The sequence below is a fragment of the Fringilla coelebs genome (genome assembly GCF_963513975.1).
Source record: "Fringilla coelebs genome assembly, chromosome: 6".
Taxonomy (NCBI): Eukaryota; Metazoa; Chordata; class Aves; order Passeriformes; family Fringillidae; genus Fringilla; species Fringilla coelebs.
This window is the reverse complement of record NC_140034.1, coordinates 4,553,288-4,575,949: the sequence shown is the minus strand read 5'-3', so window position 1 is coordinate 4,575,949 and position 22,662 is coordinate 4,553,288. Positions and strand designations below refer to the sequence as shown.

The 22,662-nt window shown below is 45.6% G+C and overlaps 1 protein-coding gene across 2 annotated transcripts in view; it reads left to right on the top strand.

The window, feature by feature from the left end:
• SLC35F4 (solute carrier family 35 member F4) overlaps positions 1-20,089 on the top strand; it is a gene marked incomplete at both ends in the record, with an annotated part of 114,596 nt that extends 94,507 nt beyond the window's left edge. Inside the window, 6 exons of one of the 2 annotated variants that reach the window (XM_084207393.1) lie at positions 1,804-2,098; positions 8,972-9,191; positions 15,985-16,110; positions 17,198-17,390; positions 18,696-18,785; positions 19,848-20,089. In XM_084207393.1, the coding sequence (XP_084063519.1) occupies positions 1,804-2,098; positions 8,972-9,191; positions 15,985-16,110; positions 17,198-17,390; positions 18,696-18,785; positions 19,848-20,089 (1,166 nt within the window). Of the gene's footprint in view, positions 1-1,800; positions 2,099-8,971; positions 9,192-15,984; positions 16,111-17,197; positions 17,391-18,695; positions 18,786-19,847 lie in introns of both variants that reach the window. The other variant, XM_084207392.1, reaches the window with a different exon arrangement.
• Positions 20,090-22,662: the final 2,573 nt, after the last annotated feature.

Genomic DNA, 22,662 nt, shown 5'->3' with positions numbered 1-22,662 from the left:
CAACAAGTGTGTGTTTCTGTGCCTTTCCCTGACATTCAGACCTGGGACTGTAACATCCAAATCAAATGCTGATGGTGGTGTCATGCATAATGACTCCAATTGCATCATTATTGTGTAATTGGAAAATAGAAAGCATGGCTAAAAGGGCTTTATTCTTCTATCATTGTGTGATTATTTTGAGTGGTAGCTGGAAAAGGACTAATTGCATAGTAGTTTTATTTGGCAGGAAGACCTGCAAGTTGATGCTACTATAATATATTCTTTTTTAGCCATTCTAACTTGCAAATAAACTGTAATTTATCTTTCAATAGATGTCAGTCATTATTAGTACCATAAAAATATCTACTTTCTTTCAGCAGCCAAGGAGAATGCTAAAAGGATGCTTGCCTTTTCAGACCCGTGGCTGATTATCCCCTGCATGTTTTTAATAAACCTGTAATTTTATTTAAATTCTTGATTCACCACTAAACAATGGAGCCACTGAATACAGATTATTTTTAGGAAAATACCACATCACACAATTACAACTGCAAAAAGCTCCATGTCCTAGTTAGGAAAATCCTTGATTCCAAATGCACTCCCTGCTCTGCTAAATCTTTTTTTATGTGTAGTGTTGGTTTACAGTAATAGCTTGGAACCCCAGTTTGACATTTCTTTATGGCTAATGTAGCAAACCCAATAATATAAAAGGAAATTATAGCTGAGTGTGAAAGGATACCTCTGTCACATCAAAGCTGGCTATAGGACAGTGTATGCTCTCACTCAGTGCATCTATGACTTCTCTCAAAATCATATTGTTTCTTCTGTACATCACATCATGTATTAAGAATAGTAGTTAAGAATAGCTTCAGGCCATGATTTTTAGAAGATTTTCCCGTTTCTTCTCCCAAACTGTGCTGTGGTCAGTCAGGGTGAATGGTTGGAGCTCGGTGCTGCCCTGTGAGCTCCCAGGACCTGCAGTGTTAGTGCTCCTTGTTTTCAGCTGGGATCTAGGAAAGCAAAGCAGGGATCATGGGTTGCATCTCTGGCAGATCTGTCTGGAGAGCAAATCACCAGTCAGTGAGATGAAATTCTCCCCAGTTGTGTTAGGAAATGTTTACTTAGGTCTGAAAACCACTGAAAAAACCCAAAACCACTGTGCTGAAATGGGAATTGCCAACTCTTGTGTTGCTCCTTGTTGGTGTGCAGAGGTTTTATTTCTAGGCATGCCAAGCTTCACTTTTGTCCAGTTTCCTTTGTTAACTTCAGAAATGTAAGTACACCAACCTGACTGCAAAAAGCCTTTCTCTGCTTGGGTGCTTAAAACCAAACTATTTCTTTCCTCCCCATCCCAGCTTGTAAATAGAAGTGATTGTGAAATTTAAGTGCTGAGGAATAAGAATTTGGTGCTGTCTCCAGACCTGCAGGCTCAGAGAGCTCTTCTGTTGCACACATGCACGGTGATTGCCTCTGTAATGTTGTTGGTTCCAAGGGATATATTTTTATTCTGGAGGTTTGCTGGCAGAGGGAATGAAGGGCTGATAAAGCAAATAGTGACAACAGCTTATTTGTAATGCTGTTACCTCAGCCCTCACTGTTGTGTTTGTGTTTGGCTCTGCCTCCTTGAAGTGACAGAGTTGGTATTATTAAAATACTTTCATTCAGGATTTCAGTATTTATGGGACATAGAGGAGTTATAGGGAGAAGACAAGGGATGATTTGTGACTTGGACCAGAATGGGAGGTTTTACCAAGAATTATTTTGAATGCATTCATTACATGTACAACTCTTTTTCTATTCTTCCTTTTATTTCTCTTTCAGGAGAAGAAGGAACACAAACGCACACAGAGAGCAGCAGCCAAGAAGCTGAAGGACAGACACGATGCCAGTCTTGCACATCCACATTTCTCAAGCTAATCTGGAGATTCCTGATCATTTTGTCCGTCTCTTCCTCCTGGGTTGGGACCACACAGTTTGTCAAAATCACTTTTGAGACCTTTGACTGTCCCTTTTTCATGACTTGGTTCTCAACAAACTGGAACATTATGATTTTTCCCATTTATTATTCCGGGCACCTTGCAACTGCACAGGAAAAGCAGTCTCCAATCAAAAAATTCAGGTAGGCTTGATCGTGGCAGTATCCCTTTAAAAAACCTAATTCCTGAGGGCTGAGATCACTGCTGTGCTCAGTTCCACCCCTGGTGTCAGAATAAAGGTCATGCTGCAGAAAACCTCATTCGTAAATAGCTCACAGAACCCTGACAGATGAGTGATGTGTGCTGATTAAACAGGTACTTGATTGTTAAAGGGCTTTTTAAATGAGTTGAAAAGGTCAATAATCTGCTTATAATCTTGCTGTTATATTGTCTAATATCCCTATATTTTGTGTTCTTGCTTTAATCAGTGGATCTGTCCTGGTCCATTTGTGATAGAATAGCAGAGTTGGGTACAACCAAGCCAGCTCCTAGCTGGGAAGGGAGATGCTCAGAGCTGAGGAGGTGGTTTCCATGTGGAAGACCATGGCTTGCTCTCTGTGCTGAGCAAGTACAGCAGGATGCAAACTGCCCTTTCCTCCTGCTGGAAATGTATCAATCCCTTTTCAGTAGCCCCTGACAAATCAGAGAAATACAAGGTTAAGGGGGAACCCAAAGAAATCATCCAGTCCAACCACCAGTGCTGCAGCTTAGCCAGTTCTGAGGAAAACCAGATCTAATCTGTCTGCAGAGCTTGGAAGTACCTCACATTCTGTGACAATGGATTTCACAGTTCCTCCTCCACTTCTGTGATTCCACTGATCTGACAGTGACATGGCAGCTGCTTTAAAGGACAGGACAGAACTCAGCTCACCAAGAGACACCACACCTTGCCCAGGGAGGGAAGAGATTCACAGGGTCATTCTGGGCTGGCATCCAGTTCTGTTCTTCCAGTGCAAGTTTGCTTGGAAAAGAACCTGCCTGATCCAGCAGAATTGTGTGTTCCAGCAGGAATTACCCAGTGTGGGGCCATCCCTGGCTCCTGCTGTCCCTGAGCACACAGGGAATCCCATTTGTCACTGTCTGGCTGGAGTGCAGCAGGGCCAAACTCTTCCCTCAGCTGCTTTTTGCCAGGATCTGGGATGTAATTTGGCCCTAAATTATCATTTCTGTCAAATCAGTGTGACTGAAATTGAAGAGTTGCGCTTAATTAAGTGCTTCTCTGCAAACCCTGGTGCTTTCTCTGTTAATGATGCTTCATTCAGATTTCTGCTGGAGTGTTTGTGAGAACATGAACAGTGTCAGCTTGGCTTCTGCATGTGGGGTGAAGTAATAACAATTGCACAGCAGATAAGGAAGAAGGTGAGAAGAAGTATCCCTGCAGATAAATCCCCTGCAGTTGGTCCATTGAGCATATCTCTATCAGAGCAACATTTTGGGGCAATGCATAAAAAAATTCCTGTGCTTAAATCATTTATATATTTCCCCAGCTGTTAAGAATTGAGCTTTTAAAGTTGAGGACACTGTCTTAGATGCCACAGGAATTTCTGCAGGAGGTCAGTGAATGTGTGGACTCAGGAAGAGTGTTAGAGGTGATGGGAATCTTCCCAGAGTATTTCTTATTCCAGATGTGTCAGGAACTCAGGTCTCAAGGAGGAAGTAACTGCTGGTAAATAATGATTTCATCAGGCAGAGCAACTACTTGGCCAGTGCTGTGTTACAACTTGACTGTCCAAACTCTTACAGATGGGATAAGGGATGGGCATCTTCTCAGGATGAGCTCCCCAGTTTTTGGTGACCTAAAGGATTGAAAATCTGTAGGTTTAACTTGTAGACAGATTTAATTTGGAAAGGATCTTTGGAGGTCATTTCACCCAACCTTCTCCCCAGAACAGGGGTGTTTTCAAACCTACATTAATTGTTTTTGTATTTTCTTGACTTGCATTCTTGATATTCCTGTTACAAGGCCTTTTATTACATTTTGTAAGATTTCTTGCTGCTTCATTTGCCTGTTTTATTCCTGTGCAATAGCTAATTCTTGTCAATAAACCCATTTGCAGCAGTTCCAGGCTTTCCTTGGAGACCAGAGGTGATTTATCTTTATGTTTCTGGAGGATGTAGTTACTCTCCAGGAGCTTTAAAGACAATCAGGCATTTTGTCCAGCAGATATTCCCAGTGGATCTGAACAAACAATATCTGTGACATCTTGGCAGAGATCAGTGATCCTGGAAGTGACTTGCAGAGTGCTGCCCCAGGCTGGCAAAGCTGCAGAGAGCCACTGCTCCTTGAATAAATCCCACTTGGAATGACAGGAGTCTCAATTCTCAACTTTAGATTGGCTTTCTGGAAAGTTTAGGCTGCTCAGTACCTAAAGGAGCTGCAAGAGAGATGGATTTTTGACAAGGAAGGGGAATGGCTTCAGACTGAGAGAGGGCAGGTTTAGATTAAATATTGAAAATAAATTCTTCACTGTGAGGGTGTGAGACCCTGGCACAGGGTGCCCACAGAAGCTGTGGCTGCCCCTGGATCCCTGAAGTGTTCCAGGCCAGCATGGATGGGGCTTGGAGCAAACCTGGGATAGTGGAAGTGTCCCTGCCCATGGCAGGGGTGGGACTGGATGTGCTTTAAAGTCTCTTCCAACCCAAACCACTCTAGCATTCTATTATTGTAATATTTGAGATTACAAATTGTGTGTTTCTTACCTTTCACACTTAGAGATTCAATCTTGTGGTCTGAGAAAATAACTTTTGGCTATGAACTCACTGCTGCATTTAGGTGAAGTGTCTTGGGTGTCGTGAGGCAGAAGACAGCTCTTGGTATCCCCTCAGTATTGTAAATAAAAGCTATGTCCCTCATAAAGAGCTTGAAACTCCTTGTATTAGTGCTGGAGAAGATGATCTGAAGTTCAGGAAGCTCTGAAATAGGGAATTTAACCCTGCCAGCATTTACCACAGCAGAAGACACTGCACAGACTCGACTGAGGAGCCTGATGCAGTTGTGCTGTGGAATAGGTGGGTGCAATTTCCAATGTCAGTACATTTTGCCTCCCCATCTGGCACCTTGGCTTCTCAAGGACAAGCTCTGTGACACTGAGCAGCTTCCTGCCAGGATCCACCCACGGTGTGAGAGCTGAGGTGGGAGCTGCAGCTCTTCCCAGCCCGGGGCACTGGCCAGGGGAAGCATTGGTAGGTGCAGGTTTAGTGTGAACAGAACACACTGGGAAGAGTTGGACTCCTTGTTTAAGGAGAAGTGAGCATCTCCTGAAGTGCAGACAGAGCCCTGGTTGGTGTTTGTGTGTGAAATCTGTCCTTCAGGTTTGTCACCCACAGTCCTGTCCCTCTGCTGCTGCAGCAGCTCAGTCCAGCTCCCTCAGCCACCTGTGGAACAGCAGACCCAGACCTGCTCTGCCCAGGCTTTTCAGGGGGAGCATCAGGAACACCATCAGCACAGAGCTGGCCTTGCCTTCCCATGGACCCTTCCTGTGGGACACAGCATTCCTGAGCCAGGCTCTGCAGGATCCCCTCTCCTGCTGCAGTTCTCCAGCAGACAGAGCTGCTCAGGCCCTTTCTGCCAGCTCAGATTCAGCTCACCAGGGAGCTCAAACACACTCAGTTTGGTGCCTGCCCCCTTGTCTTGGTTTGGAAAGATAGGTGCCTGATAAGGAAGGCAGGAGCCTCCCCTGAAATGGAAAAATGTAAACCCCCTCCCTCCAAATTGCTATAAATTTGAAATTAAGGAGCTCTCAGGCAAAAAAATATGGGAGCAGTTCTTTACTAGGAAGAAAATAAAAAGATAAAATAAACAATGCAGTACACTAGAACAACACTGACTGAGTCAAACCTGGCACCCTGTGGGTCAGGGTGCTGGCAGCAGGGCCATTGGAATTGTGGCTGCAGCCCTCCTGCAGTGCCAGGGGTGGTTCTGCTGGAGCAGGGATCCTGGAGAAAAGGGGGGTAGTGCTCCTCCAAAGATCCAGGGGCAGAGGCAGCTGCTGTTCCTCTGGGAAATCCAGTGGAGAAGCTGTGCTGGTGTTCCAGAGTCTCCAGATTATCTCCAGTTAGGAATGCTTGGCTCCTCCCTCTGGGCTCACATTTCCCAGTGGGATGCTGTAGCTCTTATCAGCCATGCAGGGACATTCCATAGCCTGTTATCAGCAGATGTCTCCTTTGAGGGAGGAGTGGTTGTAGAAGAGATAAGGAGAATTGCCCACTGAACAGAAGACCACTGCCATCCAGATGGCAAACAGAATACAATTTGCTTGGCAATCCTCCTGCAGTGGAGCTGGGAGGTATTTTATTGCTGCAGATGCCATAATTTAGGCAGAAGCACTGAATTTGTGCTCCCAGAAGGCTCTGCTGTGTTATTTGCTGCCCTCATGTCACTGTGGCCGTGCCAAGTTCTAATCCAGGTGATGTCACTGCATTCCCTGTGTTCCTCTGCCCCAGGTCTCTGCCTGTTTGCTGATTTTTTCTGTGAGCTGCTTAAAACCAGCTGCTGGATTTCACTCCAGAGGAGAGAACAAACCCATTCCTGTGCAGGGCCTGGCATCAGAATAAGTGAGAGGGCACAGAGCTGTTCAGTGGGTGCCAGAGGCAAAGCTGCACGACTGCCCTGAGGTGCTGTAATTCCTGAGAGCATGGCACACTGCCCAGAGCTGAGCACTACCTGCAAGAAAAAAGAGTTATTTGTGTTAGAGGGCAGGTTTTAAATAGACTCCTTGTGAATTTGGAAATAGCTTGTGTCGTGGTTTCAGGGTCAGCTGTCCCTAGATGTGTCTGTGCCTGCAGCATTATTGGTGTGGGGAGGGTTCCAGGGAGCCCCCTCTCCTGAGCACAAGGTTTTAATCACTGTCATGTCTGAAGACTCCTGCAAGTTTAATTTTAGTTGTGTGTCAAAGAGGCTGAGTTAACCACTGAGCCACCAGCCCTCACAAAGCCTCAGGCAATCTGGCTGGGAAAATAAAGTATTCTCCCAATCTCCTCACTGACTGAGCATTATTCATGGAGCTCTCCTAGGCACAGGGGTGAATTCATCAGGTTTCTGCCTCACTCAGCCCAGCCCTGTCAGAGACTTTGCTGTATTTTCTTCACTGAGAGTTGAGGAAGCTCCAGCCCCTGTTTTGTCTGGTCACTGCTGTGTGTGATGGAGGCCCTTCCACCTGCTTAAACAGCCCATATAATAATTATAATATATTGCTATAATATATAGTGTAATAATATATTTAATAATATATATTAATATATAATACATATCATAATACATTATGTATTTCATAGATTATATATTATATTGATATTTGATATATTATATTGATTATATAGATATTATAAAGGTAAACTGCTATATCTGCATGCCAAGGAACACTGAAGTGCTGCCAATGAGTCCCTTCTCACACAGAGAACCTTTTCACCTCTAACTCCTGTTGAAATCAGCATTACAAAAGCCTGCAAATTTAGGCATTCATTTATTTGCTTCACTGAGTGTTTGCTTTGCATCTCAGATAAATGAGGCAAACCAGTAGCTGTTTTTTTTTTTTGTATTTTAAACATTTTTATCCTGATCTTTGGTGAACAGGACTCCTGAGAGCGTTGAGGTCAACTGGAGTGAAGGAGATAATTAGCAGATCCACCAGCCTGAGTACACAGAGTTTGAGAATGGAATTTATTTTTCCCAGAAATGACTGCTTTGTACACCAGGCTGCCTTAGTGGCATCAAGAAACAAGTGGTTATTAAGCTGAATCATAAAGCTATTTAAGTTAAGATGTAGCTGATCTCAGTTATTACATAGATGGTATTATTCTGATTTCCTCAAAATGAGGGTGATAGTTTCCAATCTTGAGTTAAAACCTGCAATGTCTTTAACAGCAAAATTCCCAACAATTAGTAAAAATGGTTAAGGGGCCCTGAAAACAATTTTGTCATCCAAATCAGGACAGTTATCAGACCACCCCCACCACCCCCAAATTACAAACATTTTTGACATCACATTGCAGCTCAATCTTTGAAGTTGCTAATTGGTTCTGCATAATGAGTGTTTTAGCAATTTTCCAGGCACAGCCATGTTTGGCTGTGAGGACTTTGGAGCCTCAGGACATTTGGATTATTCCCTCCACGTCCCTTTCCTTGGAATGATGTGCTGCAGTGTGAGGGTGCCTTGGTTCACCCCACTGCTTTTTGGGGTCACTTGTGGGACCTCCCATGTTTTGAGCAGTGCCAGGAGGTGAAGCACACTGGGGATATCTTCAGGAATGCCTTCAACCAAGAGTGCAGACAGTGGAGTTGCTAAAAAATATCCTTCCCACTTTGGGATTCCTGAAATCCCAAGAAGCAAACAGCTCACTTGAGCTGTGTGGGACACAGTGTTTGGGAACCTGGGGGTTTTGTTTGCAATTTAATTCTCAAGGAGATCTCCTAGAAAACACGGCTTTTCACTGTACAATAAAATGAAGCTGTTAAATACCTTCCCCTCCCTTTCCCTTCCTTCTCTCACACTCCTGTTTGCCTGGCTCACTCCCACTGCCTGGTGGCTCCCTTCCCCACCACGCTGTGTCTGGCAGTCTTTTTGAGTATCTTTAGGCAATTCTTAAAGCTTCCTTGGCCATACATAAAAATACATTTCAGCAAGAACGAAAACAGGGCTTGGAGCAATACAAAAAAAGAAGAAAATTGGCAAGCTGCAGAGAAAAATGGTGATTCTAATCCCTGTGCTAATGGCCTTGAAGGCAGAGTCTGGGAGCTGTCAGAACATTATAGATAACCTTCATTTCTGAGTGTGAGTCCCTGGGATTATTGTTGCACAGAGTGTGATTATTCCAGGTAAGTTGCATCTTTTCTTCTTCCTAAATTGCTGCTTTAAGAAGATTGTGCCTTGTTTTCCCTATGTGAATTCAATAATGGATTCTCTTGGGCATGTGGAGTAGTTAGGAAAAGCAGGATAAAAGCCTAATGAATGTTTGTTGTGCTGCAGTGAATGCTAAGGAAAATCCTGGCTGAGACTGAAACTCTTTTCTTTCCCTAGGGAATGCAGTCGGATTTTTGGTGAAGATGGTCTGACGCTGAAACTCTTTCTTAAAAGGACTGCTCCCTTTTCTATTCTGTGGACTTTGACTAACTACCTGTATTTACTGGCTTTAAAGAAGCTCACAGCCACAGACGTCTCTGCCCTGTTCTGTTGTAACAAAGCTTTTGTCTTCTTGCTTTCTTGGATTGTACTCAAAGACAGGTTCATGGGAGCAAGGGTATGAACGTGCCTCCTTTTCCACTCTCTCCTGTTTTCATAATTGCACTTTAACCCATCAGCCATGGTGCTGCCCCAGCACTGCTGCACTGGGGCACCATGAAAACCTTTCTCATTTCGTTTTGTGATGCAGCCTCAGGGTCAGTTAGAGACCTCAGAACTTCAGGGGGAATTCAGTGTGGGAATTTCAAGGAGCCATTATAGCCAAGTGTAACTTGTTGAATTACAATAGAAGAACTTTCAGTTGCATAGAAACCTATTCTGTCTTGGCTTATTGTGCTGAAATTTTGTTAATTTTATTTTAAAACTTAGTGATGAATGCTTAGGGTCTAACCAAAGCAGTTTTATTCCTTGTTTGGCTAGACAGATGTTTGTAATGTGTGATGTATATTTCTTGTGCTACCCTGTCACTTTTCACGCACACATTTACATGTGCATGTGTCAAAATTGCTTTAAAATTAACACAACTCTCTTGTGTGGAGGTGCATTTTGCACTGAAGTGTTTAAAAACTCACTGGCAGTAAAATGGACCCTGCAAAAATTTAAAACAGAACTTGAACAAAATGTTGTGCCCCTGAATCTGGGGAAAGCAAACTTGTTGTGTAATTTTCCATGCACACATCTCCCAACATGCAGCAATTTAAACTCTTGGCTTCACACCTTGGAGGAGGAGCAGTGAGGATTTCTGCTAGTTCATTGATGCAGATTCCCCTCTGAAATGGCTCAAGGTCATGTTGGCCACAGTCCTGACTTAATTATTGGAAACCTTGAGCTTCATTAGGCACTGGCTGGGGCCAGGTGTGGTGGCTGTGACCAGAAGGGACCAACAGCAGCTGGATTTAAGTTCCATGGAAAGCATGGTGGATCAGGACACTCATCCAAGTCAGTGTGTTTTTCGAAAATGGGCACAGGAGCTTTTTCTTTTTTTTTTTTTTTTTAATTTTTTTTCTTTTTTTTTCTTTTTTTTTCTTTTTTTTTTCTTTTTTTTTTTTTTTTTGATTAATAGTGTGATAGAAGGGTTCAGAAATGAAAGCAAAAGACATCCTGTTGCACAGGTATCTCATCTGGCTTTTGCAGCAGCCACCAGGACACTGAGCAGAGCACTGTACTTGCCAGGCTGGGGAGGTGAGCCAGTGCTTGAAGGTAAAGCCAAACACCTGGGTATCTATTTCCTACAACCCTGAAAATACAGAAAGATCAGGTGAATGTGACCCACCCTCAGCCCACTGACTCTCTCAAAGAATAAACAGGGTGTAAATCCCTCAGTTCTCTTCAGAAATAACAAGAACAAGAACTACCCCCCTCCACCCCTTGATCATCTGAAAAAAATGAACATTTTGTACCCTTTAAGCAAATTTTCCTCTCGAAGCAGCATCTTTCTGGCAGAGCAAGCACAGCTCTTGTGTTCTACAGCCTGCTCTGTTTAAGAAACGTAGAAATAAAAGCTGTTTTCAGTTATTATTTCTCACTGACTAAAAAAAGGTTGCCATGAATATGCATTAGTATGAATTCTGTAAACACCATGAGGTTCACACAGAAAAAACCTGGAGGGAAAAATGAGCAGCAGATCCTGCACATAAACTGGATTTCACTGCTCCTTGGCAGAGCCTGGATGCCCATTGCTGGAGAGGTAATTCACAGTGTTTTCCAGCAGCTCTCCTGACAGAATAACACTTAATTATGTTAATAACCACGCAGGAGTGTTGGAGAGCTGAAGTGCAGCAGAGCAGCACAGACCCAGCTTTTTGTGCCTGAGTGCCTCAGCTGCTCTCGCCCGCAGCCCCTTGGAGAGCAGCAGGAATTGGGTTATTTGAGCAGTGAGGACATGAAAAGAAATTAAGGTCTAATCCTATACCCTCAGCCACGTTTTTGTGGAAAAAATCTGCACCCAGGAGCTCAGGCAGCTTTTCCAAGGAGCTCAGCTCAGCTCAGCTCAGCTCAGCTCCAGAGTTCCGGGGCCATCGAGCGCCTCCGGGTGACTTCGAGGTGGGGATTCACAGAATTCACAAAATTCACAGAATTCACAGAATCACTGGGTTGGAAGAGACCTTCAAGATCATCCAGTACAACCCAGCCCCAACACCTCACCTAAACCCTGGCACCCAGTGCCACATCCAGGCTTTGTTAAACACACCCAGGGATGGGGACTCCACCACCTCCCCGGGCAGAGCATTCCAGAACTTTATCACCCTTTCTGTAAAAAACTTTTTCCTGCTATCCAACCTGTATTTCCCTTGGTGCAGCTGCAGACTGTGTGCACTGGTTCTGTCAGTGCTGCCTGGAGAAAGAGCCCAACCCCACCTGAGCACAGTCACCCTTCAGGAGTTGTAGGGAGTGATAAGGCCAGCCCTGAGTCTCCTCTCCTCCAGGCTGAGCACCCCCAGCTCCCTCAGTCATTCCTCACAGGGTTTGTGTTCCAGGTGCTTGGGACAGCAGTGGCTCTGCAGCACATTCCCAGCTCCCTGTCTGCCCAGTGTGGCTGCAGCAATCCCCAAACTGGCCATGGATGCCCACGGGATGTGGGATCTGCCTGACATCGCTGTGATCCCCTGGCACCCTTCCTGCACACCTGAAAGCAGCTGCCAGCCAAGCTGCAGGGCTGGATTTTTAGATGCCACATCCAAAGACAAACCTGTCCTGCTGGCCACCCTGAGCCCTGCAAAAGGCTGGACACAAAGTTTCAGCTGCTGTGGCTGTGTTTGAGGTGCCAGAGTTGTGTGCTCTGCAGAGAGAGCCTCGTGCCATCAGTGGTGAAGCTGTAGCACAGGTGGGGTATTAGGAAAAATTTCTTCCCAGAAAGGGTGGTCAGGTGGTGAACAGGCTGCCCAGGGGAGTGGTGGAGTCACCATGCCTGGAAATGTTCAGGCAATGTGTAGATGTGGTGCTTGGGGACATAGTTTAGGGTGGATCTGGCAGTGTTAGGAGAAGGGTTGGACTCAGTGAGGTCTTTTCCACCCTTAACAATTCTCTGGTTCTATTTACCTATAAAGGTAGTGCAGGTAGAGCTCAGATACCTTGAAGTATCTCCTGCCCTGGGCAAGCACACACAAAACCATCCCTGCCTGCACCCTGACCTTGGCTTGGACATTTCTGAACCTCTCTCTCTCAAATTAACAACACATCCATGTTACAATTTTGGAAGTTCAGGCAGCTTTGCCTCCAAGCAAACACAAATATTTCAAAGATTTTACATATTTGAGTAGTTCTGCTGTCTTGTGCTGCTTAGTTAGACACATGCTTATATGTTTGCATGTTTAAGCCCTTGGTTGGGCTTCATGTGTGGAGTTGAATCAATGCTTTTAGGTAGGTGCAGAGTAGTCTGGGGACATTTTTCTCCCCTGAAAATGTTGAATTCAGCCTGGAGAGAGGTTTCTTCCCCATCCTTGAAGGTGTTCAAGGCCAGGTTGGAGGGGCTTGGAGCAACCAGGCCTAGTGGAAGGTGTCCCTGCCATGGCAGGGTGTTGGAACTGGAAGATCTTTTAAGTTTTCTTCCAACCCAAACCATTCTGTGATTCTTTACACCTCATTTTCTGCTGTGCTCCACATAGAAAAAAAAATGTTTCTGATAAACTGTTGGTTGGCATTGCTCTCTTTCAGGGAAAAAAGGAAAAAAACGAGGCAAGCTAATTTCATTCTTTACCTAGGAGGCTCCAAAAGAAAGTTACTACACTCCTCCATTAATTAAAAGCCTCATTTAATGAGCTGACAGCCACCTTTGCTTCCCTGTGACCTTGCAGAGCAGCCTGCAGATGTGAGCTCAGGTTTCTAAAGCCAGCACCTGAGGCAGGCACAGGTCAGCTGTGCTGATGCCCTGGTATGTAACATGCAGGAGGAGCCTTGAGCATGAAATTTAAATAATGTTTTTGCTGTTTTCAGTCTCAGGAGGTGTTAAAGTTCCATGTGTCCATCATTTTAGTTGTTTCAGGGGGGAAAAAAGTGCTTGGCTGTATAAATAATTGATTAAATTAGGGATCTGGCTCTCTAAATTTGGTTTAGACAAACTGGGAGTGAGTTTTTCATGATAGGAAGAAAGGGGATGATGGATCTACACATTTTCACTGACACAAGGAAAGGACTGAGCAGTGAGGGCACCAAGAGTTAAATCTCCATCCTTGCCCTTGGAAGGAGGGCATTGCTACATTGCACTCTTCTGTTCTGCCTTCTGAGACTGACACATTGCTAGACATCCTCCAGCTGACAGCTGAAATCCTGAATTTCTGTGCAGGGCAGGATGTGGAGGGCAGCCTGAGGTGAGTCCAGCCAGGCAGGACAGGGAGTTCTGCACACCCAGAGCAGAGGCTGTGGATGTCTGAGGCTGGGACTGTCCCCTGGCTGTCCCTGGATGTCGAGGCTGGGACTCCTGTGGTGTCTCCCAGGATGGTCCCACTGCTGGAATTTGTTATCCTGGGAAGGAAAAGGGGGAAACCTCCTGGTGTCCTCTTGCTAAAACCCTGCCAGGTCTCCTCACACCACTGAGAGATTGGGGGGACTCCAGCACACGTGTCTTGGTTTGAAAAGCCAGGTGTCTGCTAAGGAAAGGCAGGAGCCTGAAATGGAAACTGTAAATCCCCTCCCTCTAAATTATTATGATTTTGAAATTAAAAGGCTCTCAGGCAGAGATATGGGAGTAGGAATAACAGTTTTTTACTGGGAAAACTAAAAAAATACAAATGCAATAGTACAAATGAACAAGAAAAAAAAAAAAAACAACAAAAATTACTGCCAGAGCCAGACCATGCCCTGTCCCCCTGTGTGTCAGGGGGGTGGCACAGTCCCATCCCAGGGTGGTGGCACAGTCCCATCCCAGGGGTGGTGGCACAGTCCCATCCCAGGGGTGGTGGCACAGTCCCATCCCAGGGTGGTGGCACAGTCCCATCCCAGGGGGTGGCACAGTCCCATCCCATGGGGCTCAGCCCTCCTGCAGTGCCAGCTGTGGCTCTGCTGCAGCAGGATCCTGCACAAGGGGGGAGTTTTCCTCTGCAGCTGCAGGGCTGCTGGAGATGGGCCTGCTCTCCCTCTGGGAATGCAGGGCAGGAGAAAGCTGCTCCTCTGGGAATGCAGGGGGCAGAGGCTGCTGTGCTGTTCCAGGGCAGATTGGATCCAGGTAGGAATGCTTGGCTCCTGCCCTGGGCGCAGCATCTCCCCATGGGATGGTGGAATTGGATCAGCCCTGCAGGGACACTCAGTGGCCATGGACAGCAGAGATCTGCTGGAGGGAGGATGGGCTGTGGGAGAGGCAAAGAAAACTGCCCCACCTCTTCAGAGATGGCAGTAGAATACCCCCATTTCCAGCCTAAGACACCATACCCTGGGGGATCTGGATTTCAGCTCCATTTCATGGTGAATTTGGAGTATTGGTGATACCCCCAGGTTTTGCTGACCTGTATCCTGGAGCTGGGGTGTTTTACATGGAAGTAAGGTGGGACACAGACTTGCAGTGGGGTTTGTGGCTTTGGCACAGCCACTGCCAGGTGAGGGGGCACCTGTGTGCCTCAAGGACTGGTGAAATAGGGCTGATGGTGAGGGGGAAGGACTCACAGCTGCACCCAGGAGATGAGTTTTCCTGGGAAGATGTTGGCCTGGATGCCTATGGGGTTTAGGACCACTGACATTTTTACCTGGAGTCTCAGAGATTGGCCCTGCCCTGGGAGGTGATTCTGGGTTCCCCATTGTCCCCTGTGTGGGAACAGCTTCACCTGAGTCAGTTGTGTGTCCCTTGAAATGTGGTTTTGCTCTGCTGACTGGCTCTGCTGAAGTTATCCTGTGGGATTTTTTGTGCTTGTTGCCTCAGTCTGGCTCACATCTGCCTGGGATGAGTGTCAGTGGTTTTCTGGGACTCTTGGCAAAACTGTGAGCTCTGAAAAGCTGTTTTACAGGAGGGCACATGTTTGGATCAAGGTGAAGTCTTTGAAGTCTGTGGGCTGAAGCTTAGTTTTAAATCCAGGACTAAATATTTCTTAAAGTTCAGTGAGGTTTTCAAGAGGCAGAGTGCCCATGTCACGTTGGTGTTGGCTCAGGAGATGTGCACTGGCTCAGGAAACACTCAGTTGGGTATTCAGTGTCTTTGAAATTCACACTGCACATTTACCTGCTGAGGGCAATTAGGTGGAGAGGGGGAGTTTTTTAAAGAATAAAACACTTTGGGCTCCCTACCACTTCCTTAAGGTTCTTGGAGTCAAGACCCAGGATTTCAGATGTGGTGTAGTTAATGATTCCTGTTCTTTTTCTTTGAAGCTCCTTAAATGCTCTCTCTGGGATTTTCAAATGAGGCCAAAAACCTAAGCACAGATGTAAAGCTTCATGAAGAAATTTGGTATTGTCTGTCCAAAAAAACCTGTCAGGGCACAGCCAAAAGGGCTGGAAGAGCTCCCTGTGGTATCCTGGTATTCCAAAATACAGGGCTCATTCCCCTGGACTAATTTCCAGGCTGTTTGGTCATCTAATGTTTGCATTTCAAGTCAAATTGGTGGCTTTGCTAAATATTTTTCTTGTTGTACAGTAGAGCCTGATGTCTTAAAATTTCTTGGTCTTGCAGTTGCCTCTCCCAGGTGGATGTTTAGCTGACAAAATCCTTAATGATGGATGTTCTGTCAGCAGGCCCCAGCAGAATTTGCAGTGCTGGAGATCCACATCCCTGTCAGTGCATTTCATTTTGCTTTACATCTCTCCCACAATCTTTCCTATTGAAGGGATAATAAGAAAGCTCCAGGTCAGAGCAAGTGGGTGATGACGCTCATGAGAAGCCCCTCCCAGAGATGATCTCAGCTTTACACTGCTTTGCTTTGTCTGTGCAGATAGTGGCAGCAATCATGGCCATCACAGGAATTGTAATGATGGCATATGCAGATGGTTTCCAGGGTGATTCAATTATTGGGGTGGCCTACGCCGTGGGATCAGCCTCCACATCTGCTCTCTATAAGGTAGGTCATGACTGTTTGTTGGCACTCCTGAATTCATTCACATTAAGAAGACACAAGTACAAAGAGAGTGGATGTGAAATAAATGTTTTGTTGTGTTCCTCACTCCCGCGTCACTCGTGTTGTGACAATGTCAGGAAAGCTGCCGTGAGGGTAATTAGTTGGCATCTGCCAATTTCCCAGAATGGCTTTTCTTGATGAGCCTTTAATGAAATCTCCACTGCCACGCCAGGAGGAGTTTAAGATCATTTTTAAATCATGGCAACAAGAGTTTATCAACGCTTTTCAAAGGGGCTCTCCAAGTGCAGCAGGGAGGAGAGCCAGGGTGGAACAGCTCATCCCAGGTCTGCCCTGCAGCCCCTGGCACAGGCTGGGCTCAGAGCCCTGGTGTGAGCCTGGCACAGGCTGTTCATTAGAGACCCTTCTGCTTGGAAGAAGTGGCTGCTCTGGAGGGTGAGGGCTGGGAAAGGCAGGGGTTCTGTCTTGGGAACAGGTTGGGCTGAGCATGGCTGTGTTTGTGTGTGTAAAGTTTGGAGTGGGTTGTGGCAGGATCAGAAGCTGCCCTTGCAGCTTTAGACTTTGCTCATCTCACTCAAAGTTTGTTGTGGCCTTTCAAAAGTCACTCAAAGTCCATGAACTGAGGCTCATAGAGGACAGGTTCTCACAGAGTGAGCCCTTCCAGCTGGATTTCCTCTCACAGCAGGGTGATGCTGTGGAAGTCACTGGATCCTCCTCCCAAACCCCAGCACTGCCACACTCAGCCCAGATCCTCTACACTTACTGCATGGACTGTGTGTCCTTGAGTTCTTGGTTTATTCTTGGTTTTTCCTGGGTTCCTGTACACATGCTCCTCGTGGCATTTTGTGTAGAGCTTTGTTATACAGACTCAGCCATCCCTGTGGTAAAGACATGGAGTTAAAACCCAGGAAAGGGCAGAAATCCCACCAGGGATCCCCTTGCAAGACTCCTGTGTGAGAAAAGGGCTGGGCTGAGGCACGTTGGCCTTTGTGCACTCTCCCCAAGGGAATGGAGTGCTTCCATGACAGCATGGAATCTAAACCCCTCCTCTCTCCTCTCCTCTCCTCTGCAGGTTTTGTTCAAAATGTTTCTTGGGAGTGCAAACTTCGGAGAAGCAGCTCATTTCGTGTCCACCCTGGGCTTCTTCAACTTCATCTTCATCTCCATCACCCCCATCATCCTCTACTTCACAAAAGTGGAGTACTGGTACCCCTTCTCTGCTGTGCCATGGGGTTACCTGTGTGGAGTAGCTGGCCTCTGGTTAGGTAAGTGAGAAAACTGTTTATTTATTTATTTATTTTACTAGGTAAGTGATAAAACAATTTATTTCTTTCTTTATTTTACCCCTCCAACCCTTTATAAAATTGGCCTCAGGCACAAACAATTTCCCCTCTGTCCCCTTAAGCAGCAGAGCTCTCTCACAGATTAATCCTGGTCCCAGTGCAAACTGGTGTTCCTTAGAAATGATTCATATTTTTCATTACACTTCATGAAACATTACTATTAATTGAGATACAATTAATAATTGATATGAAAGCATAGTTATAATTAATAATAATTAATAATTAACAGTAATAGCAGGGAGTAAACATGAAGCAGCACTACTAATTGCCCATTTTTCCATCCCTTCCATAGTTCTACACCAATGCCCCTGTCTCTGGCACAGCTTGACTGCTGTAAATCCAATTTCAAGGAGCTGCTTTTTCTCAGTCAGCTCCTGGGGGATGCTTGAGCTGGGGCACCTTTCTGGGGGTGCTGCAGGCTCTGAGCAGGGCTCACATAAGGCTCCCTCTTTCTGAGCCAGAATTGCCAGCAAAATATCTGTTAGATTCAGCCCAGGGGCATTTTAATTTCCACACATAACAACATCCTTTCCTTTGGTAAAGTCTCTTTTATTCCATAATTGAAGAGGTTTTTGTCTCACTGGTGTTTATTAAATGGAAGCAAAGAGAATGTCATTGCCCATCCTGTCCTGAGATGTGACCAGGCTGGCAGCTGAGCTGCTGGGAGCACCTTGAGCTGCACCAACCACAGCTGCAGCTGCCCTGTGAGCTCCTAGGGGCCCAAAATTAGGGATAATTTATCACCCAAGTGTCTAAACCCAGCCTAATGCAGGGGACTCAGCAGCAGGACTGGGTGGTGGGTGATCAACAATTTAAGTTTGGTTTTAATCTTTCAAGGAAAAGTTAAACTTAAGCAAATTTTAGGGTTTTTTTTAATCTTTTGTGGAAATTGAAGTTCTCTGAGTGTGCTGTCATGTAACAAAAAAAAACCCCAAAACAACAAAAGACCAGGTTTTTTGTACTGATTAAAGCCTGTGGAATATGATAGCCTCAGTATTATGGTTTGTGAAAGGCCATTCAGCCCTCCCCTTTCCCCTGTGAAGGATTTCCCCAAATTTCACGTTCATACAGAAAAAAACCAAAATCAATCACTTTGTGACAACTCCCTCATCGTGATGTGGATACTTAATATCACATATTATACCTGTAGGGTCTGGGTGGAGGAGAAATGCCTCACTCTGGTGTTTTCCCCCATTTTCATGTGTTATTTTCTCTGTTTTTCCCCAGCTTTCAACATCCTGGTTAACGTTGGGGTGGTGCTGACCTACCCCATCCTGATCTCCATCGGCACCGTGCTCAGCGTCCCTGGAAATGCAGGTACCACTGCCACAGCTGCTGCTGCTGCTGCCAAAACGAGCCCAAGGGAGCTCAGAAAGCAGTTTATTGCTTAAATCATTTGTTGGGTGGAAAGTTACTCCAGAGTCCTGTCTTGAAAAACCTCTGCTCTTGAACAGCTCTCTGCTCTCCAGTCTCAGCCTCATCGCTCTTGGGGGTGCCTGTGCCTGTGCCTTACCAGTCTTTCAGAGAAGAATTTTTTCTGAATATCCAGTCTGTCCCAACTTGGGGTCTTTTCCTTTTCTCCTGTCCCTTGTTCTCTGGGAGCAGAACCTGAACCCCACCTTGTTGTATTTGGGTTCCCCCCAGACAGAGGCAGGAATGATGAATCTGACTCCGTGTTCTTAGAAGGTTAATTTATTATTTTAAGATACTATATTATATTAAAGAATACTAAGCTAAACTATGTTAAAAAATACAGAAAGGATACTTACAGAATGCTAAAAAGATAATAATGAAGACTTGTGACTCTCTTTGGAGTCCTGACACAGATTGGCACTGATTGGCCATTTTGAGTCAAAACACTCACACTAGAAACCAAGGAAACAATCACCTGTGGGTAAACAACCTCCAGACTCATTCCACATGAGCAAAACAGAGGAGAAGCAAATGAGATAATTATTGTTTTCTTTTTTCTTTGAGGCTTCTCAGCTTCCCAGGGAAAAAAATCCTAGGCAAAGGGATTTTCCCCCAGAGAATGTGAATGCCACACCACCTGGCTGCACCCTCTTCTTGCAGAGAGCAAGAAGGTCCCCCCTGAGCCTCCTTTTCTCCAGGCTGAGCCCCCTTCACCATGGAACTCTTGAGGTTTAATCCAGCCCCTCCAGGCTTCCTCAGACCCTGCACAAGGCAGGGAGGGACAGAGGAGCTGTGGCACCTCCAGCACTGCGCTGTCAGATCAAAGCTCAGGGAGATCTGTGAGCCCCACGGCCAGAGTCACCCCCAGAGTGGGACAGAGGGTCCCAGGGACGTGCCAGGCTGCTCCTGGTGCCATCCCCCATCCTGCTGCTGTTCTGATTCCCTTGTTGTTTCCTCTCCTCCCAGCCGTGGACCTGTTGAAGCACAAAATGATCTTCAGCGTGGTGCGGCTGGGGGCCACCATCATCATCTGCATGGGGTTCCTGCTCATGCTGCTGCCTGAGGAGTGGGATGAGATCACCCTGAGGTTCATCAACAGCCTGAAGGAGAAGAAGAGCGAGGATCACTCCGAGGACATCACGGAATCCAGCGTGCACACGAGGAGCAGGAGCAGAGCCAACGGGACAGTGTCCATCCCGCTGGCGTAGGGCTGGAGGAGTCTCCCTGCAGGCAGATGTATATTCTGTGAATATAGCTTAACTTTCCTCACCACCTGTATGCTTCAAAAAATGTCATCTAACCTGAGCAGGGGATGAACTGTAAGATAAGAGAAGTACATCTATAATAAATGTTTACATTTATACACTTAACGAGGAACGGGTGTAAATAACTGCAATAAAAATCCTTTTGTAATAAACAGATGTTTGAGTTTGTGTCTTTCTGAGCTGGTGAGTTTAAAATGTGGACCGAGTTTACATCGTTTATCTCTCTTTGCTGGCAGAGGTAGAGCCATTTTGGAGGATACAAATCTTGGATATTTCCAGCTAAATCTCAAAATGTAACATCTTGACTTACTTTCAATGCAGTGCCCTTTCAGCAAGGTAGCAGTTTTGGAAAAGCATTTCAAACTTCTGCTAGCATTTTGGAGAATTTATTTCTGATGTTCACATTGATACTCCCAATTATTATCAGAATAAATATTCCATGGTGTGCAGAACATGAAGCCTCTCCTCCCAGACCACACTGAGCTGTGCCTCCTTCCAAAGCCACCTTTCTAGAAGTGGTGCTGGAATTTGAGTGCCTTTACTAAAGCAAAAAAATAGCTTTATTTACCTTGTTTTCTCCCAGAAAAGCTGCACTCCCAGCTGAGCTACAGAGTTTCAGGAGAGATGGAATCCCCTGGATTGCCACTATCCCACGGAAATGCCATTTCCTATTTTCTAGAGTGTTGGGACAAATGAATATTTTTCTTAACCTCTACTGTGGAAAAGTCTTTCAAAAGCCAAATCAAACCAACCAACCTCCCAATCCCTTCCCTAGACCTGCTGCTGTGTAATTTAGGCTGGTTTACAGCACTCCTGGGATTGACCACTGTCTTTATTTCAGAGCACTTGATTGGCAGGCAAACTTTTTTTTAAAGGAAGAATAAAACCAATTGAAAAGCAGTTAGGGGTGGATTTTGATGGTGCTTCTGCCAGGGGAAAAACAATCATGTAAATAATCATTTATTTGACTCTTTTTATTTGAGTCTTCTATTGGATGCTTTTAGAATCTTTTAATGTTCATGTCTAAACTGTTCCTTGCAGCCAGCAGAGCAGAAAAAATACTTGTGTGTATTTAAAAATAAAAAGGTTCTTTCATTAAATGGCTGCAGAATTAGGGCTGCAAAAACCAACCCAACCCAAGTGTCCCCTGTGCCTTAAACCCAGAGGTGTAAGGTTTGCATGCACACACAAACCTGTTACAGTTCCAAGTCTGCTGCTTTTGAGAGGAGACAGACCAAAAACATTCCAAAAATGTTCATTATAAAGATACTGATGGGCTGAAAGCAGCCAGCACATGGCAGCTTGGCCTCTCCCCACAGTTTGGGAGCTGAGACATTCATTTGCATTGCCTGATAGTTTTGGGGGTGTGTTTTACTGAAATTTTAACTCCTGCCAAACTGAACACATGGGGAAAACAAAACTTTCCTTTCAGCATGTGCTGATGAGTACTTTTTGGCAAGCAGCCTCATGGCAGCATCTTCAGGCCCAGGACTGGATCCTTCAAGGAACCTCATTGAGAATTCTGCAGGGAAAATCGTGTGGAATCTCGTGGTTTGAGTCAGCTTTCCCCTGCTTGACACATTCCATGGCTGGGGCACAGGGTGTTAAAAACACTGTGATCCCAGCAAGGAAGGCTTGAGCAGAGCCCCCCTGCTTTGGTTTGATGTTCTCAGAATGATTCAGGTTTCAATATTCAGGTGGGTGAATTCTTTGCTTCTTTTTATCAAGGGTGGGGAATAAATGCTCAAGATGGAATTTCTTGTTGGGACTCAGATGTTTATTAGTTCTTATCTATGCTGCAGTCTCACAAACCCCGAGTTCTACAGCTCTTCACTCTAACAAACTAAAAATGGAGCCCCATCTCTCTTTCTACAAGGCCCTTGAGGGATAAACTGTCCAATTAAGAAATGACACCTCAATTATTTTTACTTTTAACCCAATAACCAACACCCATGCCCCACATTGTGGAATTTTTTATCCAATTCCACAAAACCACCCAAACCCATGGAAAAGGTAAAGAAGAAGGACCAGCCTCCACCCTAAAACTTCCATCTTACTTTATATATATTACTACATTCTAAAACCTTAAACTCCAAGTTTTCCACCCTGTGATATTACACACTCCTATTCAAACTCCACACCCACAATCCCAGTGCCATCATTCCATTCTGGAAGCTTCTGCACAGCCTCAGGTCAGTGCAGTGTTCTCTTGGGGGTCAATGCCTGCCAGCACAGAAAGTCTGGAATTCTCAGCATCCAGGGTTCCAACAGAATGGTTCCTAAAGATCTTCCAGTCCCACCCTCCTGCCATGGCAGGGACACCTTCCACTATTCCAGGTTGCTCCAAGCCCCATCCAGCCTGGTTTGGAACACTTCCAGGGATCCAGGGGCAGCCACAGCCTCTCACCTGGGGCAGTCTGCTCCCAGATGCTTTCCAGGGGTGCTCATCCACCTCAGCAATGCCTCAAACCCCCTCCTTCACCTCTGCCCAAACCCCAGTTCAAATTCCTCATTAA